The sequence below is a fragment of the Eurypyga helias genome, unplaced genomic scaffold, assembly GCF_000690775.1.
Source record: "Eurypyga helias isolate BGI_N326 unplaced genomic scaffold, ASM69077v1 scaffold12382, whole genome shotgun sequence".
Classification (NCBI taxonomy): domain Eukaryota; kingdom Metazoa; phylum Chordata; class Aves; order Eurypygiformes; family Eurypygidae; genus Eurypyga; species Eurypyga helias.
Window position 1 is genome coordinate 1 of NW_010237877.1, and position 26,364 is coordinate 26,364.

Here is a 26,364-nt window from a genome sequence, read left to right on the forward strand (position 1 = left end):
CTGTGCTTCTATGATTCTATGAAGGTGCCAGAGCTGCATATGGGATAATGACATGGGACAGCCTCCTTCACTGGTATGTTAAGAAACCTCCACCCCAACCTACTTAATTATTGGTATCCTGGATCCAGCACCAGCTGGTTTGCCCTCACTTGTGCCATCGACCCTTTCCCTCCTCCTCTGTCCCTTCAAGCTTGCCTGGCCTGCTGTGCAGCTGCGATGGCTGGTCCCTAGCCGTTCCTCTCTGTGCTAACACCCTTCCCCAAAGCCACCGACCTGCTGGGCACTGGCAGAATGCGGGTGTCAGAGCCCTTTTGCTGTCCTAGTGCTGGTATAAACCCCCTGTTTGCTTCTAGTCTCTTGGGAACAGGAAAGGGTGTGCTTGGAGATGGTCCCTGGCAGCTGATTGCACTGGTGGTGGGGATGAACTAGTGGGAAACATGTTGTCCAAGGGCGGTTTCCTATGGAAATGTCCTATTGACATCGAGCAGTGGCTGAGGCTGTCAGCGCTGCCGGTGCAAACCCTGTGGCACAAGAGCAGCAGCCACGCGTCCGTGCTGCGGTGCAGTGAGCCGAGGAAAACCGGTTTGACTACGCTTGGCTCCAGCAGTGCATTGCTCCTCTGAAAAATACATAAAATAGGCCAGAAGATGCCATTTTTGTTTAAAGCTGAGAATGCTGTTTTGGTTTCTGATGTAAATTATTAAGATAGAGGCTTGTGTTGTTTCTTTTGGGTACCCAAGGGTCTGGAATTGCTGTAGGCTTAAACAAGGTGGAAGCAAAGAGAGAGGCTCATGGCACCTGTGGGACAAGTAGTCAGTGTTTTGGTTATGGTAACAGTGATATGGAAAGGTATCGATTCCATGCATTCACTTAGGTGTGAAGAGCTACAGACCCTTTCCGAGGGCAGCAGCCGCATTTGTGGGCAAGCCTTCCCAGGTGACAGCTGTGTCACCATGCTCACCCTGCGGGGCTGCAGCCACACTGGGATGCAGCCCCTCGCTGCTGCAGTTGTCCTGTGTCCCCCAGCCCTCCCACCCCCTTCCTCTGGGTGCTGCAGCCCCAGCTCTGACAGTTGGTTTGGCAGCTCAGTGCGGGGATGCTGTGTGCCCTGCTCTGGCCCTCTCCCCCTCTGGCTCTGTCCTCCCGCCCTGCCTTTTCCCCAGCAAATGCAATGTCATGCCTCTGCAGCAACTAATGCTGCCACAGCTCTGGGTTTTCCTCCACTAAGCTCTCCCCAGCGACAGCCGGGACAGATCTCCTGCAGCACTAACTCAATACCCTCTCCCACGCTGGTTTTCCTCCCTTTTCTACTACAGCACCCTCTGGCCATTCCTTCTTGTCCCTCTGATGCAGCTCTTCCAGCCTCAGCCCCCACGCTGGGTTACCGCCCAGCTGTTCCGATCTGTTTTTCACCACGTTACCTTTTCTTTAGCCTTAAAAAGTGCTGCGGCTCACCACCTCCTCCTCGCTGCCGCACGCGCTGGGCTTTTTGCTTTGTTCACGCGCGTCCGTTTGATACCCACAGTCGTTCATCATCACCAATTTGAGGCCGCTCTACAGAACGTGTAGGTACTTACACTTTGCTCCTCATTCCCTACCACCACCGTTGACTTCACACCCACTCGGGTCTGGGAGTGCAAAGGCATTTAGCGGGATTCTTTTCCTCGCTCACATTTATCCTGATGAAACGGAATAACAATAACAACAGTGAAACCTGTGGAGTTAGGTGTATGAACTTCGGGGAATGAGGAGTAAAGGTAAATCCTGCTAGCAACCCCCTGCCTCCCAACTTCTGAATCAACCAGTATTTTCTGAAGCCCTTATTTAGCTATACGGAAGCACCTTTTACTGGCACGACCAGAATATCCCAAAGACATGGTGTAAACAAAGACAACGTCACACACCATCAGTTTGCACCTTTATTTTTTAAAAATGAAATAGTCAAAGTACTTTCTTTTTCAAATATCGACACATAATATATTAACTTTTAGTATTTACAGCGTGTTGCTGGGATGTTCTTGTAGAAAATGCATGCTTCTGGTCTGAAACCCAGAGCAAAATGCATCAGACCATTTAACTGCAGCCATATAACATAAACCTGTACAGTATCCAGTCACTATTCAGCACAGGAGTTAGAGCAGGAATAAAAAAATTGGGATCTATTGTTTCCTAGCAACGAGGCTGAGGCCATTATAACACAATTTCTGTAAGATCAGAACCTCTAACTGGTGTTAGACAGAAACTGAAGATCTTGGCATACATTGTAAACATTTTTACTGTTGATGAGAAAGCTAAAAAGGAACGTTACTTTGACATATATCGTATGCTATGCTTCTCTTTCTCGTTTATTGACACTTCTGCCTGAAGAGTACGAAGATTTTAATGTTTTATCATGGTTCATACAAGTAAAATATTGTCAAGGACACGATCTGATATACTAACATTTATTAAAAGGCTAAAGTCCACCACGAGATCTAAGGAAAAACTGGAAATCGTCAAACACGCTTCCTTAGACAAATAATGGCAGGTGACAAACGCCCGGACAAATCCACAGCGAGTCCGCCTCCACCGTTCCCAGTTTCTGCCCAGAAGCCGTTCCTCTGGCAGTCGGGGCGCTTTCGACCGGTAATGTTTTGTATCGAGGATGGGTTTAAATAATAGTCAGCATTTGACAGGGAAAGCCCCTCCGGCTGTCGGTGGCAGCTGACCCGAGCGTCACCGCAGGGGGATCGCTACGGGGAACCCCCCCGGGGCAAGCGAACACCCTGCCAGGGAGCTTTTCGCTCAGGCTAAACCAGGAGCTCCTCTGCCCAAACCGCTTTCCCCTCTGGACCTGCACCTTGGCGTCCGGCAGCACTGATCGCCGCTGGCCACCTTGGCCAAGCTGCCGCTCCGTGACCCCGGCCCGGGCTCGGCGGGCAGGGAGCGCAGGGCCAGGAGGCCAGAGCTTCGGGGCACTGGTGGCCAAGAAGAGAGGCCACGTCTGCCGGGGCAGCGTACGACGGAGAGGAGGTCAGAGAGCTCAAACCAAACAGCTAGGACGGTGTGTGTACCGAGTTGCACATTGACCAGCTCATATATATTTATTTGGCTATGTTCTACATAGATATCTATATATATATATTCATACCTCTGAAATGTTCTAGGTTTGCTAAAGAAATATGAAAGCAAAGGAAACGTTACTTGTACGCACTATTTGTTTGGCTGTCATTAAAAATATAGCACATATTTCTCATGGTAGGTGCTTTGCTACAGGATAGTGTGCAACAGTGGTTTTCATTTTATATTTGAGTCGATTTTTTCTCCCTTTCAGAACCTTGCTTGCAGTGCAGAACGCCAGCATCAAACTGTCTGATCTAAACAGTCAAAATCTCCGTGCCGTTTTCTTTTTTTGCTTTTTCTCATTTGGGTCTCTAGGCTTTAGTGCAAAATTAAAAACCAAGCTACGAAAACCAACAATGAGAAATTGGTCTGACTACTAGGAAAAAAACCGGAGACTGAAGTATTCCCTGCCCCCATCAGCGGTTGCTCATGAACGGGATGGTCCAACGCTATTTGTTCGCTATAGTTCTCACCGATCACTGCTGGCTGGCCCACGCGCAGCTACGGCTTCAGTCTCCAGTGCTCTTTCAGTAGCAACTTGTTTCTTCAGCACTGTCGTCTCAACGTGACACTTCGGTTTCCTAAATTCCTGAAACTGTTGGAAGGAAGGCATTTTTTTTGCTTTTGTAACCGGGTCATGTAATATCATGGGATTCTTTATATATCCATATTCTTGTAAGAAATGTTCAAAATGTACCTTAGACTGCACGCAGGAACTGGGAAAATGCCAAATCTACTTTCAGAGACAAACTTGTAACACATTTCACTCTTCGACCTTTTGGCGTAGTATGAGAACAACAGTAATCAAGGCAGTATTAAAAAACACAGCTGTAGGTAATACAAAGTGCATTTCCTGCATATAATACAAGTATAACTTTAAGAAACTAAAGGCACAAGCTAACTAAATATGTATTACATACTAGAAATGCACAGTTCAAGGTAATTCTAGTAGCTTCAAATATTTGTTTAGAATGGATATTTAAAGCAGTTTGAAAATGATACCTCATTAGTGAATTGCAAAAAAGTATAATTGCTGAAAATATAAGTAAAATAGACTCTAATATTGACATCTTGGATCAGTGATAAAATACATCATCACGTTTATGAATGCACTCTCTATATACAATTCATAAATTATTCTTCCGTTGATTAAAAGCATATTAGAGGCTCAAGGATTTGAAGGTCCATTTTTAGGCTGGTGTGGAGGTATTCAAATTCTCCGTGATTGTATGGAAAATTACGGAAATCAGAGCCGTCAAACCTGGATGTTGTCAGCTCCCAATTCTGTACGTTAGTTAATGATGAGCCCGATCAAAACGTGCCTGTGCATATTTTGGTCCACAATTCCCCCTGGCTGGGGAGTAGAGGGTGGTTTTAGGGGCCAGGCTCTCGCTCAGCCTGATCCTGCACCCCCAAAGCTGCGCTGGCTCCCGGGGGAGCGGAGGGAGTCTGGAAAGAGATGCTGATGGTGTGAGGCTGAGACCTGAGTCCAAATCCCTTGGGGGGGGGGATTTGGGTCTCAGGTTCCAGTTCAGGCTCATCTCTAACTTTGGTACAGTCTGCTCCACTTGCCCAAAAACAAGGGAAAAAAAGAAAACTGAAAGAAAGGAAGAAATACAAAGAAAGCACTTTGCTTGCTTCTGTAAATATGAGCAGAAATTGTTTCAATATACTTACTATGTCTGTTTTCAATGAAATGTGCAATAACATCACTGTTACGGATACACAGGCTCTATAACAAGACTTCTAGCTCCCTCCGAAAGTCAGTAGAGGAAATCTGCTTTCCCGTCCCTCCCTCCCTGTGTGCCCTCCCTCCCCTCCCGACAATCAGGTCTTTTAAAAATGACAAGCTGAAAGAAGGACCACCTACTCCGCTATGAAATAACTGTGCCAGCAGCGCATGATACCTTGGGAAATAAAAATTTCTGCCCATGCAATATAATGCTTTTCTATGTGCTCCAGATATTGAGCTGAAAAGTGAAGAGTCATCCTCAAAATGTTCTGTTTATCAACATATTTACTATCCACACTTAGGTTCATCAACTCCCGACCCACCAATCTTCTTCACAGTTGAAAAAACGAGTAATACAACAGGATTATTAATTTGAGATGAAAATAACGCGATGCCTAAACCCAACAACACTTCAATTTCCAAATGATCTGTGAAAAGACAAGTCCTGGCCCGATGACTACAGACAGGACTGATCCTGCACGGCTTGTTACTGCACCGTGTGGGCTCTCCCAGCTGGGTAATGAGGGTTGTCCCAAAAGCACTGAGTTAAAGCCCAGTCTGGAGCACACTGGGGAGATTCCTGTTGACTGCCGTGCTCGCAACACCCTTCTTTGGCTAACTCATGTCCAGCGGTGTGGTGTCACCCTGCACCCCTCTGCCATGAAGGTTGGCAGCTCTATGTGCTCTGCCGGACTCCAGCATAACCCAGTGCTGAGGGAAACCCTGGGAGAGAGGCCCCCCATGTGCAAAGGTAGATGCAATGTACGTTCATCATGGAGCGGCTGAAAGGCGGCTACGGCCGAGCGAAGCTAAAGGCCATACGGGACAGGCTTTCTGTAGCGTGTCCAACACAGGTTGGGTTTCCGAGGTTAGAAAATCCCTTCGATCATAGCCGTGAGGAATGACATGCGCGGGGTTGGTGAGCAACTACCAAGTTTCCATACACAGTCTGGTTTCTGTATGCAATCCCTTGAATTGACGGGAGATCCGAACTGGGCTAAAAACCACCCAGGAAACACGGGTTGCAGAATCAGGCTGTGTAACCTTTTAAATAATTGGTGAATTATTAAATCAACAACAACAAAAAGGTCATGTTTCTTTAGAAGAAGGCAGAGCACGCTGCGCTCGCCCCCACCCCGCAGGGATGTGCGGTGTCACGCCGGGCACCTGGCGCGCATGGTCGCGCTGCTCGGCTGTCAGGACACTGCTTCTGAAATTTTTGAATACTGCCACACAAGAACTAAAAATCGTCACTGTCATCTCTCAAAGAGTTAAACGAACAATATTAAAATACCATCTTCTGTCACATTTAAAGGCAGTTGGATATGTTTTTTTCCCTCTATATTTATATATACAGAGTTCTGATCTAGAAAAACCAATACAATAAACCATTTTACGTTTAAAAACAGGCAGTCTTTGGTGACGCAAAGGCAGAGATTTTCTTTGTTACCTTCTGCCTATTTCACTCTGTCTCATAAAGTGAATGTTATTGGCACTGTCCGAAAGTTCGAGATACTGCTCCACAGATAAAACAAAATATCCATCGTAGCCTTGTACTCGCCCAGTGCTTAAAAGCTGCTGTTTCTCCCCATCTGTCCATGCCCTAATACCTTCTTCCCCTTCCTGCAGACGTCTCTGCTCCTTAGTCCAGGCCTGAGCCACGGCTCTCTGCCTGGCTATCTCCAAGACATGGTTCTTTTCTTCCTCCACCGTTGTTCCGTACCGAACGTTAAAGCACAGTGCGCCGTGCTGGAGCTGGATGTCAGCAAAACGTCTAGTCCTCCCGTTGATCACAGAAGTCATCTGCGACACCGTGACGTTGACGCCGTTCTCCAAGATGCGTCGCCCTCCGGTGTTGCCGATTAGGGCCAAGTCTTCTTCCAAAGACCCCAGCTTGATGAAGTAATGCGTGTCTCGGCCCTCGATGGTGAAGTGCAGGTTCTCCAGATAGTGAGCGTTGTTGAGGATGGCAGCGATGCGCCGGCTGTCCTCATTAGCCACACCTATGATGTCAGCTGTCACGATACCATCCTTTATAGCAAATTTGATGCCTTTTCCAAATACTGAAGGAACAGCTGCAAACCTCGGTTGCTTCACTCCCTCAGAGCACTTGCCGTCGCTATACCTGGGTGTCATAGGAAGTTGATCCAAGGATATAAAGTTTCGGAGTTGCTTTTGTAGCTCACACTGAATACCAAGGATAGTCTGGGAAAAAAAATACCAGTAAAGTTTGCAGGAGAGGCATCTTGCAGTTCATTATAGTGTCTCACAGACCCTACTAATCTCTTAATTGCTTAGAATGGATCTTCAATTTGTTTGTAAAACATCGTGCACATCTACAGAGCCTGGGTGTACACACAGGCTTGCTAATCGCCTAAGGAATCACTTTCTGCCTCTTGGACTCTCTCGTTTCCAGAAAACAAATGGAAAACCTGTTTATCATAAACGCTGTTTTCGTATTTATTTTCCCTTTTTTTTCTTCCCCCCTTCTTTGAATTGTTACTATAATGGCTGATCTTTCGACTTCGAGGCGTGGGCAAACTTGAAGTCAAAGCTGTGCTGTACTCACACAATTCTATGCTTCGTCTCTGGGCATCTAATTATGTCAGCTGTAAAACTGCAATAACAGTTTTTGTAGCCCACTCTTTAAGGAAAGCAGGCTGTGAAGGTCTCAAGGCACCAGAACAATAGGAACCACACAAGTACATCAAGATCTGTATATCTTGCTCCCCACTGGGGTAAAAACCCCTCACTCCACCCACCTACTTGTCTTTTAACACCATACCTCTCGCTACGCTTTTTCTGTGCCTTCCCAATAGCTTCTGAAATACCTCAGTGACAGTTCTACACAGACACACTCCTCTATCTGGAACGAGCTCTGACCTTCCAGTCCTCTGCACTTTGTGCAGCCATTCGTGCATGGGAAAGAAGTGTGTTAAATGCTATCTCGACATGCTTCCTTTTCCTGACTACACTGGGGAAAGGCATCCTTCAAGTTTCCTCGCTCCTCAAAACTCTCCTCCTCTCTGATGCCTGTACATAATATGACAACGTTAAAATTTCTAGCTTTGTTAAGCTATTTGCCTTGCCTATTATGTTGAAAGATAGTCACATTGTTTCCTTGGTCTCCAATAATTTCCAATCAGTCCTTAATTTAGTATTAGAAGCAGCTGAACAGAGTTTCTGCTAACCTTTCCAGGATCCCACTCTTGAGTTTTTGTTTGAAGCTGTAGAAGTTCATACGTTGTCTCCAAAGCTTCAATCTCTGGTTTGGGGAATCCAGGTAGTACATTGTGCAACTGGAAACCAAACAGCTCTAGCCAACTTCCAATGTCTGCAAAACAAGAAACGGATGCTGGCAATCAGGCATATAAATCCTAGAAAAAGAGAGGGTAGGCTGCAGAAATCCCAGCTATGCAGAAATAATGATTTCACATCCATTTATGTTTTCAGTACTGGTTACAGCATTTATTGTAGCAAACAAATTATTTGATTACAAAGCATAGCTTTACTCAAATCAATAGTATCCCTTCTATCTATTTATAATGGAAGAAACCCAAATTAAGCTGCTTCCATTTTCCCCCTAATTTCAGCACTTAGAAAAACAGCAGAAATGGCTATTAGTTATTTTCTTGGTTACCATAAAAGTTAAAGAAAACAAATCAAGCTCAGTAAGATGTTATCTATTGCAGAAATTACTTTAATATATGTAAGATTAGAGCCACATAGTAACTTCGGATGTATGCAAAAGATTTCTGCAGTCTTGAATCCATACCAGAATCTGATCAAAATTTGTATTCTCATGAGAAACGTGCTACTTTTACCTGTTGTATACTTAGCAACATCTTGGATTCTGCCGACTGGGTAATTATTTTCAAATGAGTAGAGATTAAATGGCTGTGGGACAGCATTCAGGTGTTTCCATATATGATGATTTGGTGTCGTCCACCGGCCAGCAATGACATCGTAGTCCCGCTGACCCAGATGAACTAATTTAGTAAGAGAATCATAGAGCCCTCCATGAAAACCAATGATAACCTGGAAATCTGGATTAGTGTCGTGGTAGATCTCCCCATATGGGGTGTACAAAATTTCCTTTATGACTTGGCCCCGACTGCTAAATACAGCTAGAGGTGTTCCAGTGTTATCACAAGCAACATAGTATTCTTCTCCACTGCTTAATTCCATTGCAATGAGATGACCTTGAAGATCATAATATAGGGATGTTATTTCCGAGCTCGTGTGATTGTACAAGTGAGTAACTCTTATTGGGTTGGAGAGATCAGCGTAGAAGAACTGTAAGTGTTGTCCTAAGCTTGATTTGCTTGCAACTCGTCTTCCAAGACCATCATAACAGTATTGCACCGCCCAGCCAGAGACTTTGTTATATGCTTTGTTCAGCAGACCGTTAGAGTTGTACTCAAAGATCTCATTGCCCCTTTGCCTGAGAAAACCATCTTCGTCCATTTTATACTGAATTTCTCCAAGTCTGGTAATGCGATCTCTCAGGTCGTATCTCAGAGGAGTGAGGCGTGCACTGTTTCCATGGCTCAGCAAGTTGATGTTGCCGTTAAGGTCATAGCTGTAGCGCCACTGGGTTTTATCGTTCACAGACACAGTCTGAAGTTGACCGTCAGCATCATATTCATAAAAATATCTTGTTATATTGGCATCTACACCTACACGTATATCACAGATCACCATACGACCCATGTTATCGTACTGGATAGTCATCCAGTAAGCGATCGCCTTGAGAATTTCATATTGTACTTCTATCACTTGACCATTAGCACTAAAAATTTTGGTATGTTTCATCACAGTGGTGGTTATAACTTGGTTTAAATCATAATTAATTACACTGAATTTCCCAAACTGTTCAGTTCTGCCAGAGACATCGACGTAACGGTACAGATCTATGGGAAGAGGCGTCTCGTTTATCATGGCCTGCATGCTTGTGACACGGAAATTGTTATAGCTGTAGTCAAATCTGGCGTTTACGAGCCCTTCTTCACTAAACCTGAAGATCTGGCGACCAATAAGCGGACCTGTCCGAAACAAATACGGGAAAGAGGAAAAGCAAGAAAAAGAATAAATTATGACCACAGTATATTTACCCTACCGATCTAGCACACACAAACAATGAACTCAAATATACCCTTGAGCATTACTGGTACTTGACTGTCTCAGAAAGTACCATTAACTAAGAATATGTTAGATTATTCTCTCACAAACCGTTATGAATGCTTGCTGTACAATATATTTGTGTTTTATTAACATTTGTTTAAAAGAATGCTATTTTATTCATGATTATGATTTCTATTTGCTTACAAGATAATTCTAAACTAAATTTATTTTACATGGTGATTTTCTTTCTCATATAAACTGTCCTTTTTAATTTATGTTATATTATGGTATAAACAGGGAAACTCGAAAACACACAATAAAACAACTTGATTTAGTATTTAGCAAATATTCACACAGTGGAATAAAAACAACCAAACCTTGTAAGACCTATTCCATACCAAGCAATAAAAAGAAAACTGTATTTCAAATGGGACAACTATATATGCCTATGGACACAGACATAGAGATATACACACATTTTGCTACTGAAACATAAAATATAAGAACTTGCAGACATAAAAATAATGGAATTTCAGGCCAGGAGAGCACAGGATCAGAGCCAAAAACTTTAACAAAGTAGCCACAGTTACACAAACCTGTTTGCCTGTATCTGATGGTACAGATGAACCCATCATGCATCAAATGTATCGTTTTAATAACCCCGGAAGATTCCTCGTAGGTGAACGTGACTTGGGTCGTATCGTACAGAATCTCAGAAAGTCGGGACTGTTTGGTGTATTTGTAAAGGACCCTGCGTCCTGTCCCGGGATACAACGTTTGCAGAAGCCGACCATCTCTGGTGACGTCCTGTAGGAAAGCCGCGGTGCTGTCCGGGGGGGTGTAGATGTTGCGGTAGTACCCGACGGACAGCATGGTTTGCAAGGCGTGGCGCACCATGCTCGGCATGGTGACCGAGAGCAGGTAGTCGGACTGGTCGTACTCAAAGATGTAGCGGCGCTGGCTGTGCAACAGGAGCATCACGGACTGCAAGCAAACAGGAATGGCAGCGTAAGCGGCTGATCAAGCAAATGCCTGTTCATCTAGCGAGTGCCCGAAGGTTAAGGAAATGCTGAAAACAACCATCCACTCCTGTAGTTTGCTCTTACTGTCTGTACAATTCCAAGTGAAGCTCTCAGTTCCAGGAGACCTGGCCAGCAAGGTGTTACAAAACAGGAGGAGAATAATAATAAGTCTGGAGGTAAGGACCTCCGAACTGGAAAGCAGATGTGGCTCTCCGTAGCATTTCAGCCTCATGCTGACTTGCTATGTTGCTTTGAAATATTTAGGGCATCCTCCCAGGAAGCAAAAACAGAGGGAACCTCTTCCTCACACACAGGCAGAGCATCTGCACCACCAGATGTTTCTAGGAGAGGCGGAAAGGGGAAACTTCCACTGGTGTGTACAAGGTGTTTAGCTTTTATTGGCACCCTCCACACTTCCATCATACACCTGCCCCTTCTTCTGTCTATCTTCTATTAGAGGCACCCTGCCCCAGAGGTCACAGTGTCTCCATGCTTACAGATGGATGGAAATAGTCTGCAGGTTCTTTGGTGGGACTATTTCCATCTCTGTTTTTTAATATTTACAAAGAATTTTATTTCTACAAATGTACTTGGTATTTGCCCTGTGTTGGTTAGTTGTGGCTGGTCATGAAACCTGGTTTGTCTGGCAGATGAATGTGCAAGCGTGGCAGATGTTTTTCGGTGCAAATTTAAAGTTTGGGTTCTGTTTCACCGGTCACGTGCAAAGACACAGTGTCACAGAGTACAAGCCCACTGGTGAGCAGTCACTTGTGATACAAACATTATGAAAACACAGTGAAAATGTATGGGGTACTCTGTAGCCTTCCCCCAGGTCCAGTAAGGGGGTTGGCTGGACCTGAGCACTGCACATCCTTGCCCCACTGCTGGATCCAAAACGGAGCGCTGACGCTGCACAGCTCTTAGCTCACAGCCCAAACCTACCGGGCACATAAGCAAATTAGTCAGGCTTCTGCGTGATTGAGACATCATGCCAAACAAAGTCTTACGAGGAACAGTGTGACTGCTTTTTCCAAGAGCACTGGGGAAAGAAATCAGAAAAAAAAGCTTCCCCCCCCAGCTCAGAAGTCTTCTCTGGGAAGAAAACAGCGAGAGCTCAGCGCTGCAACGTGTTAAGCAACATTGGCCCTGAGCCACTTTGCTCTGACAAGTAACTCAAGTGCTTATTCAAAGGACCAAAGATAGGCTAAGCCTTGGCCATCCTCCTCTCTGCACCCCCGACCCCCCGCCCTCCCAAGGTGTATTTCTTCCTGCCCTTGGTGACAGACATCTGTCACCTGTACACAAGCCAGAGAGCACCAGCATATGCCGCTCGCGAGCTACCCTCTGCCAACTGGTGACAACAGACCTTTCCACCGAGCTTTTCCGATCGCTTTATTGCTGGTCTGCCAAGCGCTCCTAACACGCACAGTGTTTATTTTGTTTTCACCTTCAGTCAAGAGTCCCCAGCCTGCAGTAAACCACTGGCTGAACTCTCTCCTAGCACTGATGTGACGCCTCTCTCTATATACTGCTCCTGGGCCTGTTTTTAAGCTGTCTGCTTTTGACAGAGTATGAATAACAAGATCAGAAACATCTCTAATACAGCTTTAGTGTCCCTGTGTGCCGTTTTTACAGCACTTTGTGGCTTTTCCACTTTTGTTGAGGATAGTAAAAGGATAGACAGCACAAGGGTTGGAGATGTCGTATCCTCTCTACCCTGCTACGGGATACCATAAAGAGAAAAAAAAAAATTAATTTCCAATTCATCCTAATAATATTACAGTAGATTTTTCAACTCTTTGCACAAATTGGGCTCTAATTGTTTTAAAGGATTTTAGAGGGTAGCTCATAAAACAACCAAAAAGCTGTCATTTTATAAAAGCAACCAGAGCCTGGTCAACCACATAACGATTGATGCCGCGTGGTATGTGGAGAGAAAGAGCCAGTGGCAATTCCTTGGAGCTCTGCTGGGAGAGGCAGAAATGCTGAGCATCACCACTAGATGTCACTTCTGCCCAACATACACCAGCGACCGCTCATCTGGCGTGGTGGGAGCCGGCAGGGTTGTGGAAGCAAGCTTGGGGTATTTCTAACAACGTTAACTAATTGAGGAAAGTGAGCAAAACAAGAGAAACTGACTCATCGGTAAGAATTATTTACAGTGCTACTAACAGTGCTTTTTAAAACCTGCATTATTGGAGCTAATTTTGGAAAGGGTGGAGACTTTTGAAGTTGTACAATTAACTTAGCAAGTGATAAAAAATGGAAAATTAAATAACTATGAATTGGAAGCGAACTATATAATTGATTTTTTGATAAAAGCAATCATTGTGTCTTATGAGGTTTCAGACAACCTTTAGCAATCATTACATAATTAACACAATGAGTTATTGACTTCAATGGAACGAAAAAAGTGATATTTCAATGTCTAATTTTGACAGCGAGTTCATCTTTCCTTGGCACAAGGAACAAACAGTGACGGAAGTACATTCAGTAGCTGGGAGATTATGTCCACGGTGTGTATGACTTTCAAAGATTTTAATGACCAGTTAGAGCATAACCCAAGCCTGCTGCTACCCGAACCAGTGAGCGTTTGCCAATTGCTTCTCCAGATCTGGATTTGGCCACTTGTGTAGAATTCCAGAATAACAATTTTAAGTTATATGACTTTATTCATAAGCTCATCATAAACTAAGAACAGACAAAGTGCTTTGGAAAGATAAGAAACATACATCTTTCCAAAATTATGGTCCATTAGGCCCAAAGAAAAGCTTCCTCCAAAAGGCACGTTGCCCAAATATTTGAAAGCTACACTAAATGCCTACTTTCCTACTTGCAATTTGCAGGAAAGCATACAGACGAAAGAAGCCCTGACAAATTTATCTGAACCAAACTTCTGAAGCTTCTAGGGTTTGCCAATCTTGTTAGCACGTGCAAGAATCATACTGCATGCAGACAAAGAAGGAATCACATTTTTATGCATTCTCCTGTCTAAACTGTTTTTTTCACTGGGTTAGGTTTAAGTTTTTTTGAGGATCAAGCTTAAACACATTCAAAATAAGTACAGCAAAGTTTATCTTAAAAGTACACATTTGGAACTTTTTAACACATAAATAACTTCAAAGCTATTGGATTTCCTGCGTGTAATACCCCCTATCAGCTTTACCTCACCTGCCCCCTCCTAGCCTTTCCCTGGTGTTAACAGGTTCAGAGAAAATGTTCTGCAAACTCAGGGTATGTTGGATAGTCCAAGATGGGGTTATTTAAAAAAAGGACACTGTTTGAATACAATTTCACACTAAGTTCTGAAAGCTTTAAAAGTACAGATCGGCTTTTTTGGTTTTGAGAGTCAAGGCCAACTGAGATGCTTCTACAGATGAAGGAGATGCTGTTCTTCCTCAGTCTGTACAACACTTTTGCTCAACTTTGTGACCATTACCTACAGACATAAATGAAAATGGCAATACCTGGGCTATTTAGACATGAAGTGACTACAAAAGCAGAGCAATAACTCATTTCATATTTATGTTCGCCCCCAAAAATGGCCCTCATAAATACTGAAATAATCTGTCTCCTCACAGGATCACTCCCTTTTTTACAGCACAGCACTGAACAGGGACAAGCTCGTATGCACTGGGTCATAATTTTGGCTTTAGAGAAGTCTGCTTGTGGGGAGGAAAATGTTCCCTTTCAGTGACTTATATTTTTGTTATACAGAGTAGCAACATGTTTTTCAGCACTGAGAGTATCCTTCAATCACTTGAACTGAGTCACGTAGGTCTACGCATGTCCAGAGACATTTTTATCTAGTTCTGTAATTGTAGGCATTTTCTGTTCAAAAAGTCTTAAACACTCTTGCAAGAGGCAGCATTATAACACAGTTCACAATACAGTATCTATATCAAAACAAATATTTTTGCCTTCATAAAACAAACCACTTTTAGAATGATTTACCTTTTCTAGATATGTGTAACTCCATATTTTACCATCTGCCCATGTTCTGGAAATTATGTTCCCACTTGGATCATATTCCATTTTCTCAGTCCAGGTTCCTCTTTGGATGTAGGTGACTAATCCAGAATGTGAATAAGTGATATTGACCTCATTGTACTTGCTGATGGGGGACCATAAAATTGGGCGTCCTGTCTGGTCATACATAATCCGAAGAGTGAATTTTCGATGATCATCATAAATCTTTCCTGTTCTGGTTACATGATCAAAATCGATGGAGAGCAGGTTTCTGTTGTGGGCCTAAACACAAAGATACAGTAAGGTAAGAAAAGAATGCATCTTTGATTGCACATAACACAACCATTTTGGTGTCACCTCTAAGCAACATGTGCAATGGTTTAGCAATACGATGGAGAATTTAGGCCTTATCACAGACAAGAAATTAGAAAAATATTCCGATGAGAAACAGGAGGACCAAGAAACAACATGCTGCTTGGATTCAGTGTTATTACACTTTGCATTACAAGTTTCTTCTTATTTCCATGTGCTAAACCATCACCTTTGCTGTCACATTTTCCTAAGTTTTTCTTCTTTCTTTTCAACTTTCACCTCTCTGTGGATGGACTTTCTGATGCCAGCCAAAGATGTGTAGTTAAGACCACAGATTAACAAAGATAGCCTATCTCACATCTTCTTTCTTATGCTCTGTTAATGCTGACAGGTCAGTTACTGCTCCGGGATAGCCAAGCCAGGTTGCACAGTGGTGTGGCAAAGTGTGCTTGCAGATCCCAAAGACCCTGTTCACCAGCATCCTTGTTCCACTTCACAAAACCACCCCACTCTCAGAGCTCATGAAAGCCAGTGGCAGCGGTGCCTGGTGCCAGGCTTATTCCTTGTTGCAGCCCTCCCCCCACCTTTGGAACCTGCAACTTTTGTTAAACTCACTGTGTCCAACAGACTAACAGTGACAGCCCAATTCTCAATCTGAAATCAAGTTCAAAGCTGAAACAGATTCATGAAGACAAAATACATTTATCCAGTGCTTTCATCATCCTCCTCCTTACATCATTCAGTCACTGGGCAATCACTATTAAACTCCACTTAAATCAGAGATATAATTTAGGGACCCATAAGACATTGTTCATGGACTTGGCTTTTTCAGATCAATGCTCAGTGTGTTCATTGTATTAAACTACTGCTTTTTATCTTATCACAGAATCACAGAATGGTTTTGGTTGGAAGCGACCTTAAAGATCATCCAGTTCCAACCCCCCTGCCATGGGCAGGGACACCTTCCACTAGACCAGGTTGCTCCAAGCCTCATCCAGCCTGGCCTTGGACACTTCCAGGGATGAGGCATCCACAGCTTCTCTGGGCAACCTGTTCCACAGCCTCCCAACCCTCTCCGGGAAGAATTTCTTCCTTAGATCTAATTAATCTCCCCTCTTTCAGTTTAAACCCGTTACCCCTTGTCCTGTCACTACAGGCCCTTGTAAAACATCACTTGTATCAATCTATTCCAATGAATAAATTCCATACAGCGGAGCCGATGTCAGTGCAGGTGTCAGCATAGCGCACAGCACAGTGCTGGCTCCTCACTGAGACCTGGAGGCATAGCCATAACGTAAATGGTTAAGAATACCTATTTAATAATTCAAGCTGGGATCATATGGCGGTAGTGATTAGAAAGAACATTTTTTTCCTTCCCCTTTCTGTTTTTAGATACAAAATAATTTGAAAATCTAGAAGAAGCAGGTGTTCTTTCTTCAACTACCATTCCTGGGGTTTTATATACACACATGTCTAACTTTAATGGTGTTCATTTACAATAGCTGTAAAATACCTATATACCCCTGTAGACTGCTGTATCTATTACAATTTATGCTCTAATGATAGTTAAGGAGCCCAAGTAAAATGTGATCTTCAGTTCAACTATGTTTGTTTGTATACAGTCTGATGGATGAAGTTTACTATAATATATTTCTTTGCAAATTTCTTGCAATTTCTAAAAACAAACCCTCTTGGTGGTAAAATAACTGAAAAGCAAGCAGAGGATATACCATAGCTCATATTCAGTTACTGTCTATGTACATATTTAATGTTCTTATTGCTATTATTATTATTATTGCAGAATGCAGTTAGGAGAAGGAAAAGTCTTGAATACAAATTGCTTGCGATCTAAGCTTCAGGGACGATACAACAAATAAAAATGAAAACCAGAGGCAGAATTAGCAGCAAAGTGGACAGCAGCAGCATTTGAAAGCTCAGAGTTAAAATAAAGTTTGGGTGGATGCCATTATTTCCCTTACATTCCACATTTATGAGTCATTTGTTTACTTTCTTATATTAGATTTAAGTTAGATTAACACCCTTAAAGGCAAGACAGGATGATATATGGGTAGCAGGCCTCATTTCAGTGTCGTCACTGAAAAGCTGATTTCAGGTCCCATTGGCTTTTTAAAGACAACTCCAACATGCACACGAAGTAGTATGGAGTCCCTGTGAGGGGCTGGAGGTCATATGTTCTGCTACGAGCCAGGGAAAACTGGTTTCTGAAAGCAATGTCAGGTCAGAATTTTAGCTGATGAAAATAGGGAGAAAATTCAGCTGACTTCAATAATAATGTTAGTAGTACATAAAGAGAGATATTTATTATATATTTTTAAACATTCATTGACTCTACTTCCATTAGATTTATAGCTAGAAATTTTGCAGTGTAAATAATGGCATAAATGTGCACTCCTCTCAACTTCCATTCTCAAACCTAAACTGCCAGCAATGTGTAAATCAGATGAGAGGATTGTATTCTTTCCTTGCCTGTGTTGTGACTTGCGTCAGCGTAAACTGTTACACACTGGCAGAGGATTTGGTCCTGTCATTAGAACTTGCTGTAAGACAGGTAAATAAAGGGAGATCATTTGCAAAATGCAATAATAAATACAGTTGTCAAAGCCTGTATCTGCTGGGCTTTTGACTGAGACCGGTGAGTTATTTCCTTTTTTGTTATTTAAAACAAAAAAAAGGCAAAAATGAGTAAGACTGGCCAAGCATTCAATTTTCAATTTTGTAGGTATTCAGCTATAAAACCTGGACTGCATCCAATGCCAAGTTCCTCTAAGTTATGCAAAAGACAGGAGGGAACAGAGCTGCATCCTAATCAGTATATTACTATGCATCATGCTCATTGGTTTTAACAACAGCCTTTGCTTCATTTTTAGAAGTCAATTAAAATAGCGGTTCAATTGATAAAAAAGAAGTCTTGCTAGATTAAGATTGATGTTAAAATGCCTGATTGTACATAGATTTATTATTAACATAAAATGCATACATGCCTACAGACTGGTTTATATACTTTCAGGAAGCGCCAGGACAGGCAGATCTGCACTTAAAGGAAACCTGTGATTAATTCCTGTTTCTCACATTGATTTAGATACTGAGATAAAGTTAAGTGTGCGTTCTAACATTTCAGTTAACTTACTTTTGCTCTATTTCTAGAGCAGGGAATTCGCACCATGCAAAAATCCCACTTTCAGAAACACAACATTTACAGCATTATTCAGAATGTGCTAACGGTGGCCTCTTTCCAAAATTGGAAATAACACTAATAGTGACATGCTTTCAAGATGGTTGCTAATTGTGATTAAGAATGAAAAATGTTAGAATCAGGCAGAGAAGGAAAAGCTTTCTTCTTCTCAACTAGGTCATCCTTCACCTCATCCCCAGTTACCTGCCTTCTAATTTATACCTCTTAGCACTCACAGCCGTTTGTTGCAGTGACGGTATCAGGACTGATCTGTAAGTAACATCTTTAAACCTCATTTCTATGCCTTTTTTTTTTTTCCCTTCTCAGAAAACTCTTCCATTGTGCTGTTTTTTATCTTTAACTGAGGGCTCCTGCAAGTCTCTTCATTTCCATTGAGAATGGTCCAATCCCCAGAGCTTTTCTTTACATATATTTTCAAAGTTCAGCATAGTTCTTTCTGCTCTACATTGCAAGCTTTCTAACACACTTCCTATTATGCCAGTCATGGCATATTAAGCGTTTAAAAACTTTCTTTTTAAAATATAACTCACTAGAAGTTTTCAGAAGGTCTCACCAGAACCTCATCCAGCACAAGGGCTTCTAATGATGCTACATTTTTTTTTCCCAGCAGTACCCAAGGATCTGTCAACAGTAAGCCCTAAATCCCTTTTGTTATTTGGTGTACTGCTTCAAACACACTATATGATGGGATTTTTGCTCCCGCTGTCCTGCATATTTCTTTTAATCGTAAAGGAGAGATAGCTGTCTCTGGGTAAATTCTGCCACTCCTCTGCCAGATGCACTGTTCCAGTTCCTTCCACCTCCACGGACTCTGGACTCCATCAGCATCCCATGCAAACTTCTTAGGGCTAAAGCTGAACTCCAGGACCCATATATTGCACCTGTCCTCCAAAGTCCTTCCTATTGGCAGTTACAGCCTTGACAGTTTATTTCTCCCTTTCCCTTGTGTCTATTTACAAGGTGTATCCTATGTGTAGACTATTTCTCCTCCTTTCCACTATTGAATCATCATTTCATGCGCTATCACAGCAGGTTCCCTCCAGCATTGCCCTGACAGCCCTCAGAGAGTCCTAGAGCTCAGTACACTCAAGGGAGGGGAAATACAGGCAGCTGACTTGTCCTTCTGCATAGGCTGGGACAATCCATAAGACCCCTTGATCTTGGGTAGGTATAAAAAGACACAATTTAGAGAAATAACAATGCAACGATCAACTCCTGTGATGCTAGTGGACACTTGCAGAAGGACAGAGAGTGATAAGGCCCATCAAAATCATTCTTACACTTCACCTTCCATCCTCTCACTGGATGAAGGTGAAGGAGCAGCAGACGAGTGGTTCTATGCACCAACAGGCAGATCCAGAGGTGGGTCAGCCAGCTGAGCTCTGGACAGCTTCAGTGTTGCAGTATTTTAGTGAACACTTTATGCCTCCAGCCCGAATCCTGTTAATCCTGACCGATCTGTGAATTTCCTCCCTTTTTGGCAGGCAATATTAAGGATCATGCAGAAGCAAGTGAAAATGAATTAAAAGAACCTGCAATCAATTTCAACAACAGAAAATATAAACTGCATAATAGGAAAACTGTGCAGGATGAAGTACTTCTATTTAATATAACTGTCATGAACAACTTGGCCCTGGCAATGTAAGTAGAATAAATGACTGACTACATCCTTTCTGCTTAAGATTTTATTACATAAGATCCTTAAAAAAATGTGCCATACAGTTATTTAAGCACAAATTCACACAAAAATCAATTGATTAGCTGATGTGAGCAATAGAGGCCACAGTTTAGATTCTGGCACCTTAAGACACGTATGCCACTGTAATAAGTTCAGCTCCCTCCCCGGACAGGGCGATGAGGACTCACACTATGCCAGAGAACAGGCAGTCAGAACACAGGCAAGAAAAATTAAATGAAGCTTTTCCCCAGTTGCAAGATCCTCATAAAGTAACTGTGACTGTCAAATCTGAATGATCTCCCTTCAGACAGATGCTTCACATGCAGTGGCCAGTCCAGCCACATCATCTGAGTCTTGCATTTTTGATTGATCAGAGCAGTAGAAAACCAAACAGATGATGCACTTTTAAAAACTATTTAGTATCTCATAACCAAAAGACAATCTAGAGATTTTAATAACTCTCTCTATATTTTCAGAGCTAACAGATGTACCTTCAGAGAAAACACCTGTGCAGAAAGATTCCAGTTAATAATGCAATATTTTTAAGGCCAAAATTCCTGGTTGTACTACTGGTACAGGAATTTTAAAGTGTATTCATGTGAAAAACAGAACTGATTTTGTAAAAAAACCTGCTCTGCAAGGTAGCACTCTCTGAGTCTTAGTGTTACCTAATTAAATGCTGAATGTTGACCATCTGTCATCGTAATCTGTGAGTTCTCCCCACAGATAAAAATAAACCATGGATGCAATGTTAAAGTAATTCTTTATTAGAGCCATAGTGTAACCCAGCCAGAGGGAGTGAGGGCGTTTGAGAGTGTGTGTGGCAGAGGGCAGAATACACAGCCTGTCCGGACACACGGGGAGGCCCTCATCACTCTGGCTTGCAGGAAACACGCTGCCCAGGACACCCAAGGGGTGCCCTGCGAGACCCTCTGCCCCAAGTAGAGGCTAGAACCTGTTATTTCCCCTGGAAGAAAGAGGGTCGATAGATCTGAGAGAGGCAGAACGTGGCTCCAACTCTGCTGCTGTGCCAGAGTAACTACGCATCGTCCTTTGCTCACAGCTTCTTTCAAAGCTATAATTAAGTTCTTAGTTGAAAAAGAAGAGGAAGAAAAAAAGTAATTATGTCTTGAGGTCAAGTCTCACAAGCAAAATCAAACAGAGATCAAACATCCCTGCGACTGTCGGAGGAGTTTGGTTTTGAAATTCATGGCTGGGGCCCACCATTGATGCAAACTTTCCATTGCTTTTCTCACAAAGTAGAACATTTCAACATGATTTTAGTTCAATAGTTTTCAAAGGGAACACTGCACTCTACTCAAGAGGAAGCCTTACCCTTAGCCTTCTCTCAAACGTGGAGATATTGCCTTTGGTCTGCTCCCTCCTTTGCCTCCATTCAATGAGATTTGAGTTATGCTCTCCAGGAAGGGAGATATTGCACTTCCCTAAAGTTGGGCTGACAACCCCTGCTAGAATATGAGGCTCCGTGTTAAGCGTGATTTCCATTCCACTGGCAAAGGTGACTCTCAGGGACCCGTCTGGGCTGACCCGGTAGATATTCTGCGTGTTATCTGTCAAAAAACAACAACCAAACACAGGGAAGAGAGAAAAGTTCAGATCTACGAAGCAAATGTTAGATGCCAAAGGGCTTTGTTTGTCCCTAGGTTACAGACAGCTGAACATACACCAGCTGCAGTGTGATTTCTGCAACCTAAAACCTCCAGGCATTCCCATGTCTAAAGAGCATTTTACTGTTTGGCCTGATGATTTCCACTGTGAAGGTTTCCTGCATATAAAGAGTTTTTGCTTTCAGCTTGAAAGTACGTAAACCCATAGGCTGGGCTTTGACCACCACTAATTCTGGTGATTTTAGCATGTTGGGATCTGTTAACAGGATAGTTAAGTGCCAGCAGGACACAGAAGGTCCAGAGCAGGTCTCCACTGAAAGGATGCAGAGCACACAGCCACTGCACGCTCCCCTTCTCTTGCCTGGGCACTCTGATTCCTCTAATGCAGGCCAAGCTGTGCCACATCGCCGTGTATTTGGTCGAGGTAGGGATATGAGGCTACTGTGGCTCAGCTGCCAGAGGCAACTTGATCGTGAGCCTGAATGTTTAGTGCTGAGAGACAAAGCAGAAGTCTCACCCTTAAAATGCAATTGAATTCATACCAGCTGGGGACTATGAAAAGCATCCTTTTTGTTAAAGCTGGTCCACACAGATGTAACTGGTCCAGCTCTTGAGATGTGAATATGTGAAAAATAGATGTGTTTGTCCGAAAGTGAAGATAATCGGTATTACATTAAAAGAGACTTCATGATTTATCTGTAAAAATACCACATCTGGTTGGCTGTTTGCAGGATGCTTCACAATAGTTTCACAGAGATACAAAAATATGCAAATTACATGAATTCATCAATATGATTGGTATAATAATAACTACAGCTGTTCATTTCTGGCACTGCTAGCACTTCCCTGAGACAGAATTTGGTAACCCACCAACTTTGAGGAGTTTCAGATTTAAGGACAGACATACAATCAACCAGTCAGTAGATGATGCAGAGAGAAGATGGGGTCACTTGGATAAAACCTTACAGGATAAAACAGTATGATGTAATTATCTCCACGTAATGATTAGGGAAGAAATAACATACATGCTTTAATTACCTTGTTTTAAAGTATATATTGTAGAGGTAGCTGAGAAGTTTGTGGCTGTGATCACATTCTCTCTGTTTGAAGTATCAAGTTCCACTCGTGTCAGTTTTTCAGCATCGCTGTGGAAGCTGCTGACTTCCCCAGTCGGGAAGGTCGCGTTGGTCAGATGGCCATCGGAGTCATACCTGCAAGACACGACGTTAAAGAGCCACGAAAATATATCACTATTGTCTTGTAGATACACCTAAAAGGAAAAAAAAAAGGGGGAAGGGGAGGGAGGGAAGTAAGAAGCATTGTCAACACTGTGCCATAAGTAAAAAGAGGGGAATCGGTCCATTTATTCACTCAATATGTATCCATTCCCTAAGCCATATTCCTGCTTAGACTCTTTTTCCGTGGTGCTGGATAAAATACAACTGGGAATAGTTGCTACCTACATCACTGAGCTTCTGCCAGGGGTCTCAGCCCTGGGGTGTAGCGCACTGGCAGCACTGCAGGAGGGCGGCCGCTGAAGGTCACCCAGCATTCAGGCCACCAGCTGCCCAAAGAAGCGTTTTCTTACCCCAGAGTCAAACCTAAACCAAATCTGAGATTCTGTAACACTTAAAACCTGCCTTTTGTTGTTGATACGTGAAGTACATAATATGAACGGTGAATTGAAAAAGGGGACCTAAAGTGTAACAATAGCAATAAAATTAGATTGAAATCCGCAGCGATTAAGTTGCCTACATGGTTTTTACTCTTCTGTTACGTTTCCCGTGGGCCTAAAAAAAAAGCAGGAACTTCACAAGTAACACCACCAGAATCTAGAGCACCACATTATAGTTCACCTAAATTTCATCAGTGCTACAGAAATTCTTTTCATTTAAGGTACTTTATGTGAATCGGGCCATGTTATGAAAAAGTCAATAATTAATTCAAAAGCTCTGGAGCAGTGTTCCTAACGGGTCTTTTCAGTTCTACAGATAGAGTTGTTCTTTCTGATGGTTTGCACGGAAAACTATGCACAACATGGCTTGGTGCTTGATATTGTTTCACATTAACGCCTTCCGTCTGAAAAACCTTTTGATGCTAACACGTTTTTATTCATCCAAGACACCTCACTGATTCTGCAGATGTATTTGCATGAGTAAAATCAACCCATGTTCATAAAATAGAAGCCTATTTGTGCAGGTAGGAAAGCGTAATTAAGTTTTCATGTTTTATTAACTGTCTCCCCTCATTCCCAAAACATATCCTCAGCTGCTGTATCATCCGGCAAAGCTCTGCTGCCTCCAATGGAGCTCTTCCAATTCACATCGGCAGACGATCTGGCTATGTCCTTCACTTTAATGTGTTGGCATCATTTCCTTAGGATCTTTATTTCCCCCTAATTAGCTAGACAAAATGTATATGTCACAAGAAGTATTGGTGTAAAAAAATCAGGATTTTTCCTCTTCCCCCCAGTATAAAAAAAAAAAAAATAAAGCAGCTGTTCTTTTCAAATGAAACACTGGAGAATGAACCAGTGACCATCCTGTGGTATTTGACAAATAAATTAATCAAATGTTTAATACAATACAACCTCTCTCTCTTTCACCTCCTACTGCCCTCACATTCATCATGCAACTTATTTACATTCCATCCTCATGCTGGTTCTGTGCAAATTGACTGTGTGCCACACCCAGTGATTAAAATTGACTCAGATCACTACTTTTCATCATTAGAAAACTCTAGGAACATTGGGCAGTTATATTTCATTTACTGCCTGATCAAACAGATATGACAGCTTGCTAGGTTATTTGCATTTTCTACCACACCATAGAGAAATCCTCAAATCATGCATTTTTATGGTGTGAAAGCAGCCAATTTATTGGAATGTAACCTGTGTGCAAGACTCGGGATCCATCTTCACTGAGGATCCAGTTGTGCGGCTGCGATACAAAACTCCCTGTGTAGCTGAAAATGGGATAAACTGTTGTAGATGGCTGGCCAGATACGGTACTGAGTTATAATGAGTCTAGAGCACGTGCCAATGGACTCTTACTCATCTGGATGGTCCCACTGACTTCAAGAAGAACTTGCAGTTTAGTGTCTCAGTAACGATTCCACAGTGTGACTGTCTAAGGGGGTTTTTTATTCCAGGTTGCTCCAAGAAACCCAACCCTCCGAGGACAGGTTCTGCCACCTTCCACATGATGAATAGTAGCACACTAGGACTCAATTCCTACAGAGCAATGTCCTACCCATACTAATAGGGGCAGAATCATGACATATTCCTTAATGTTAATTTTGGGCCCAGTTATGCCACTGTTAATCATGTCAGTGACCATTTAATCATGCAAATAATTGCATTGATTTCAGTACTCACATGAGGAAGTGCTCACCAGTATTTGAAATGCACACCTGGGGATACAGCTTCACAATCCATTTGCATTTCTATGTGTAGCACAGTTAAGAGTTATATCGTTTCAAAGGGGAAGCGGTCTAATTAATTTTTTCGGAGAGAGTTGTTTCTTGCAGGTGTTTTCTTGTCCTTGATTTAATAGAGGCCCAGTGCTCCCCCTCTCCTTTTACAGCTTTAATGATACAATATTAAAAAAAATCTAGATGACTGAAAATTGTACATTAGCTATAATTTTATGCAAGAGCTCTTTCAGTACTTCCATTCCATCAGATTAGAGTAGATGGATGACAAGTACTTTTGTAGGTGGTTTTCTACCTCTTAATAATTTCCCTCTGTGAGTGAATCTGACATACAGGTAGATGTTCTGAACAGCTCATTATCTTTGCTCATATTCCCAAGTATGTGTGCTACGTGTTGCTAAACAAACTCATCCCTATTTTAGCTTGACAGTGCCATGGGTTGAACTTTGGGATGTGAATGCAAATCTAGCTTAAACAGAGAAGATGATTCCGAGCAATTTCAACGTTGCTCATATGATAATTCTCAGCTCCAATACTATGTTCATACAGGACTTGGAAGCAATTGACATATAAGTAACCCATTCAAAAAAAATCTAATTTTCAAGCTGAAATTGGCTGTCAGTTCAGAAATGTGACCTGTATGGAAAATACTGTCTAGTTAAAGGATAACTAAGGACCATCACACCCCATGACCTATTTATGGCAGATGGTGAGCAGCACCTCCTGAAAGCAGATCTACTCAGCACGGCGCCGATTATAGCCAACTGCCTCTCTGGCTGCAGCAAGTTGGGTGACATTCTGGGTATCAGCCATTCAGGAATTTGCAATATATTATGAAGATGACTTAAAATATTGGACTGAACATAAATATTAATGACATGAGTTCACTAATTCTGCTATTGTTTTCTAATGCTAATAACTGTAATTCTGCTGATTTCTTGTAAAGCCTGGACAATGCGAAGCATCCGTGAGGACAGTGTTACCTTGCCTGCAGTTAAAGCTGTGAAAGTATGAAAAGCTGTTAATTTAGCAAAATTTCTTTCTGTTATCCATATACTTCAGATCAATCCTTTCAGGGCACAGGTATCTCTTTGTGAAGAAATCTGTATTAAATACAATGGGTGGCACTTGCAAGCAGGTGAAGTCCTTTA

At 42.6% G+C, this 26,364-nt stretch overlaps 1 protein-coding gene across 1 annotated transcript in view; it reads right to left on the reverse strand.

Annotated features, from left to right (window-relative positions):
* Window positions 1–6,084: 6,084 nt before the first annotated feature.
* The window catches only part of TENM1 (teneurin transmembrane protein 1), a gene marked incomplete at its 5' end in the record, with an annotated part of 128,682 nt that continues 108,402 nt past the window's right edge, over window positions 6,085–26,364 (reverse strand). The window contains 7 exons of the mRNA XM_010147636.1: window positions 6,085–7,039; window positions 8,026–8,168; window positions 8,659–9,879; window positions 10,555–10,942; window positions 14,935–15,231; window positions 21,489–21,724; window positions 22,820–22,992. Of these exons, the coding sequence (XP_010145938.1) occupies window positions 6,281–7,039; window positions 8,026–8,168; window positions 8,659–9,879; window positions 10,555–10,942; window positions 14,935–15,231; window positions 21,489–21,724; window positions 22,820–22,992 (3,217 nt within the window). The remainder of the gene's footprint in view (window positions 7,040–8,025; window positions 8,169–8,658; window positions 9,880–10,554; window positions 10,943–14,934; window positions 15,232–21,488; window positions 21,725–22,819; window positions 22,993–26,364) is intronic.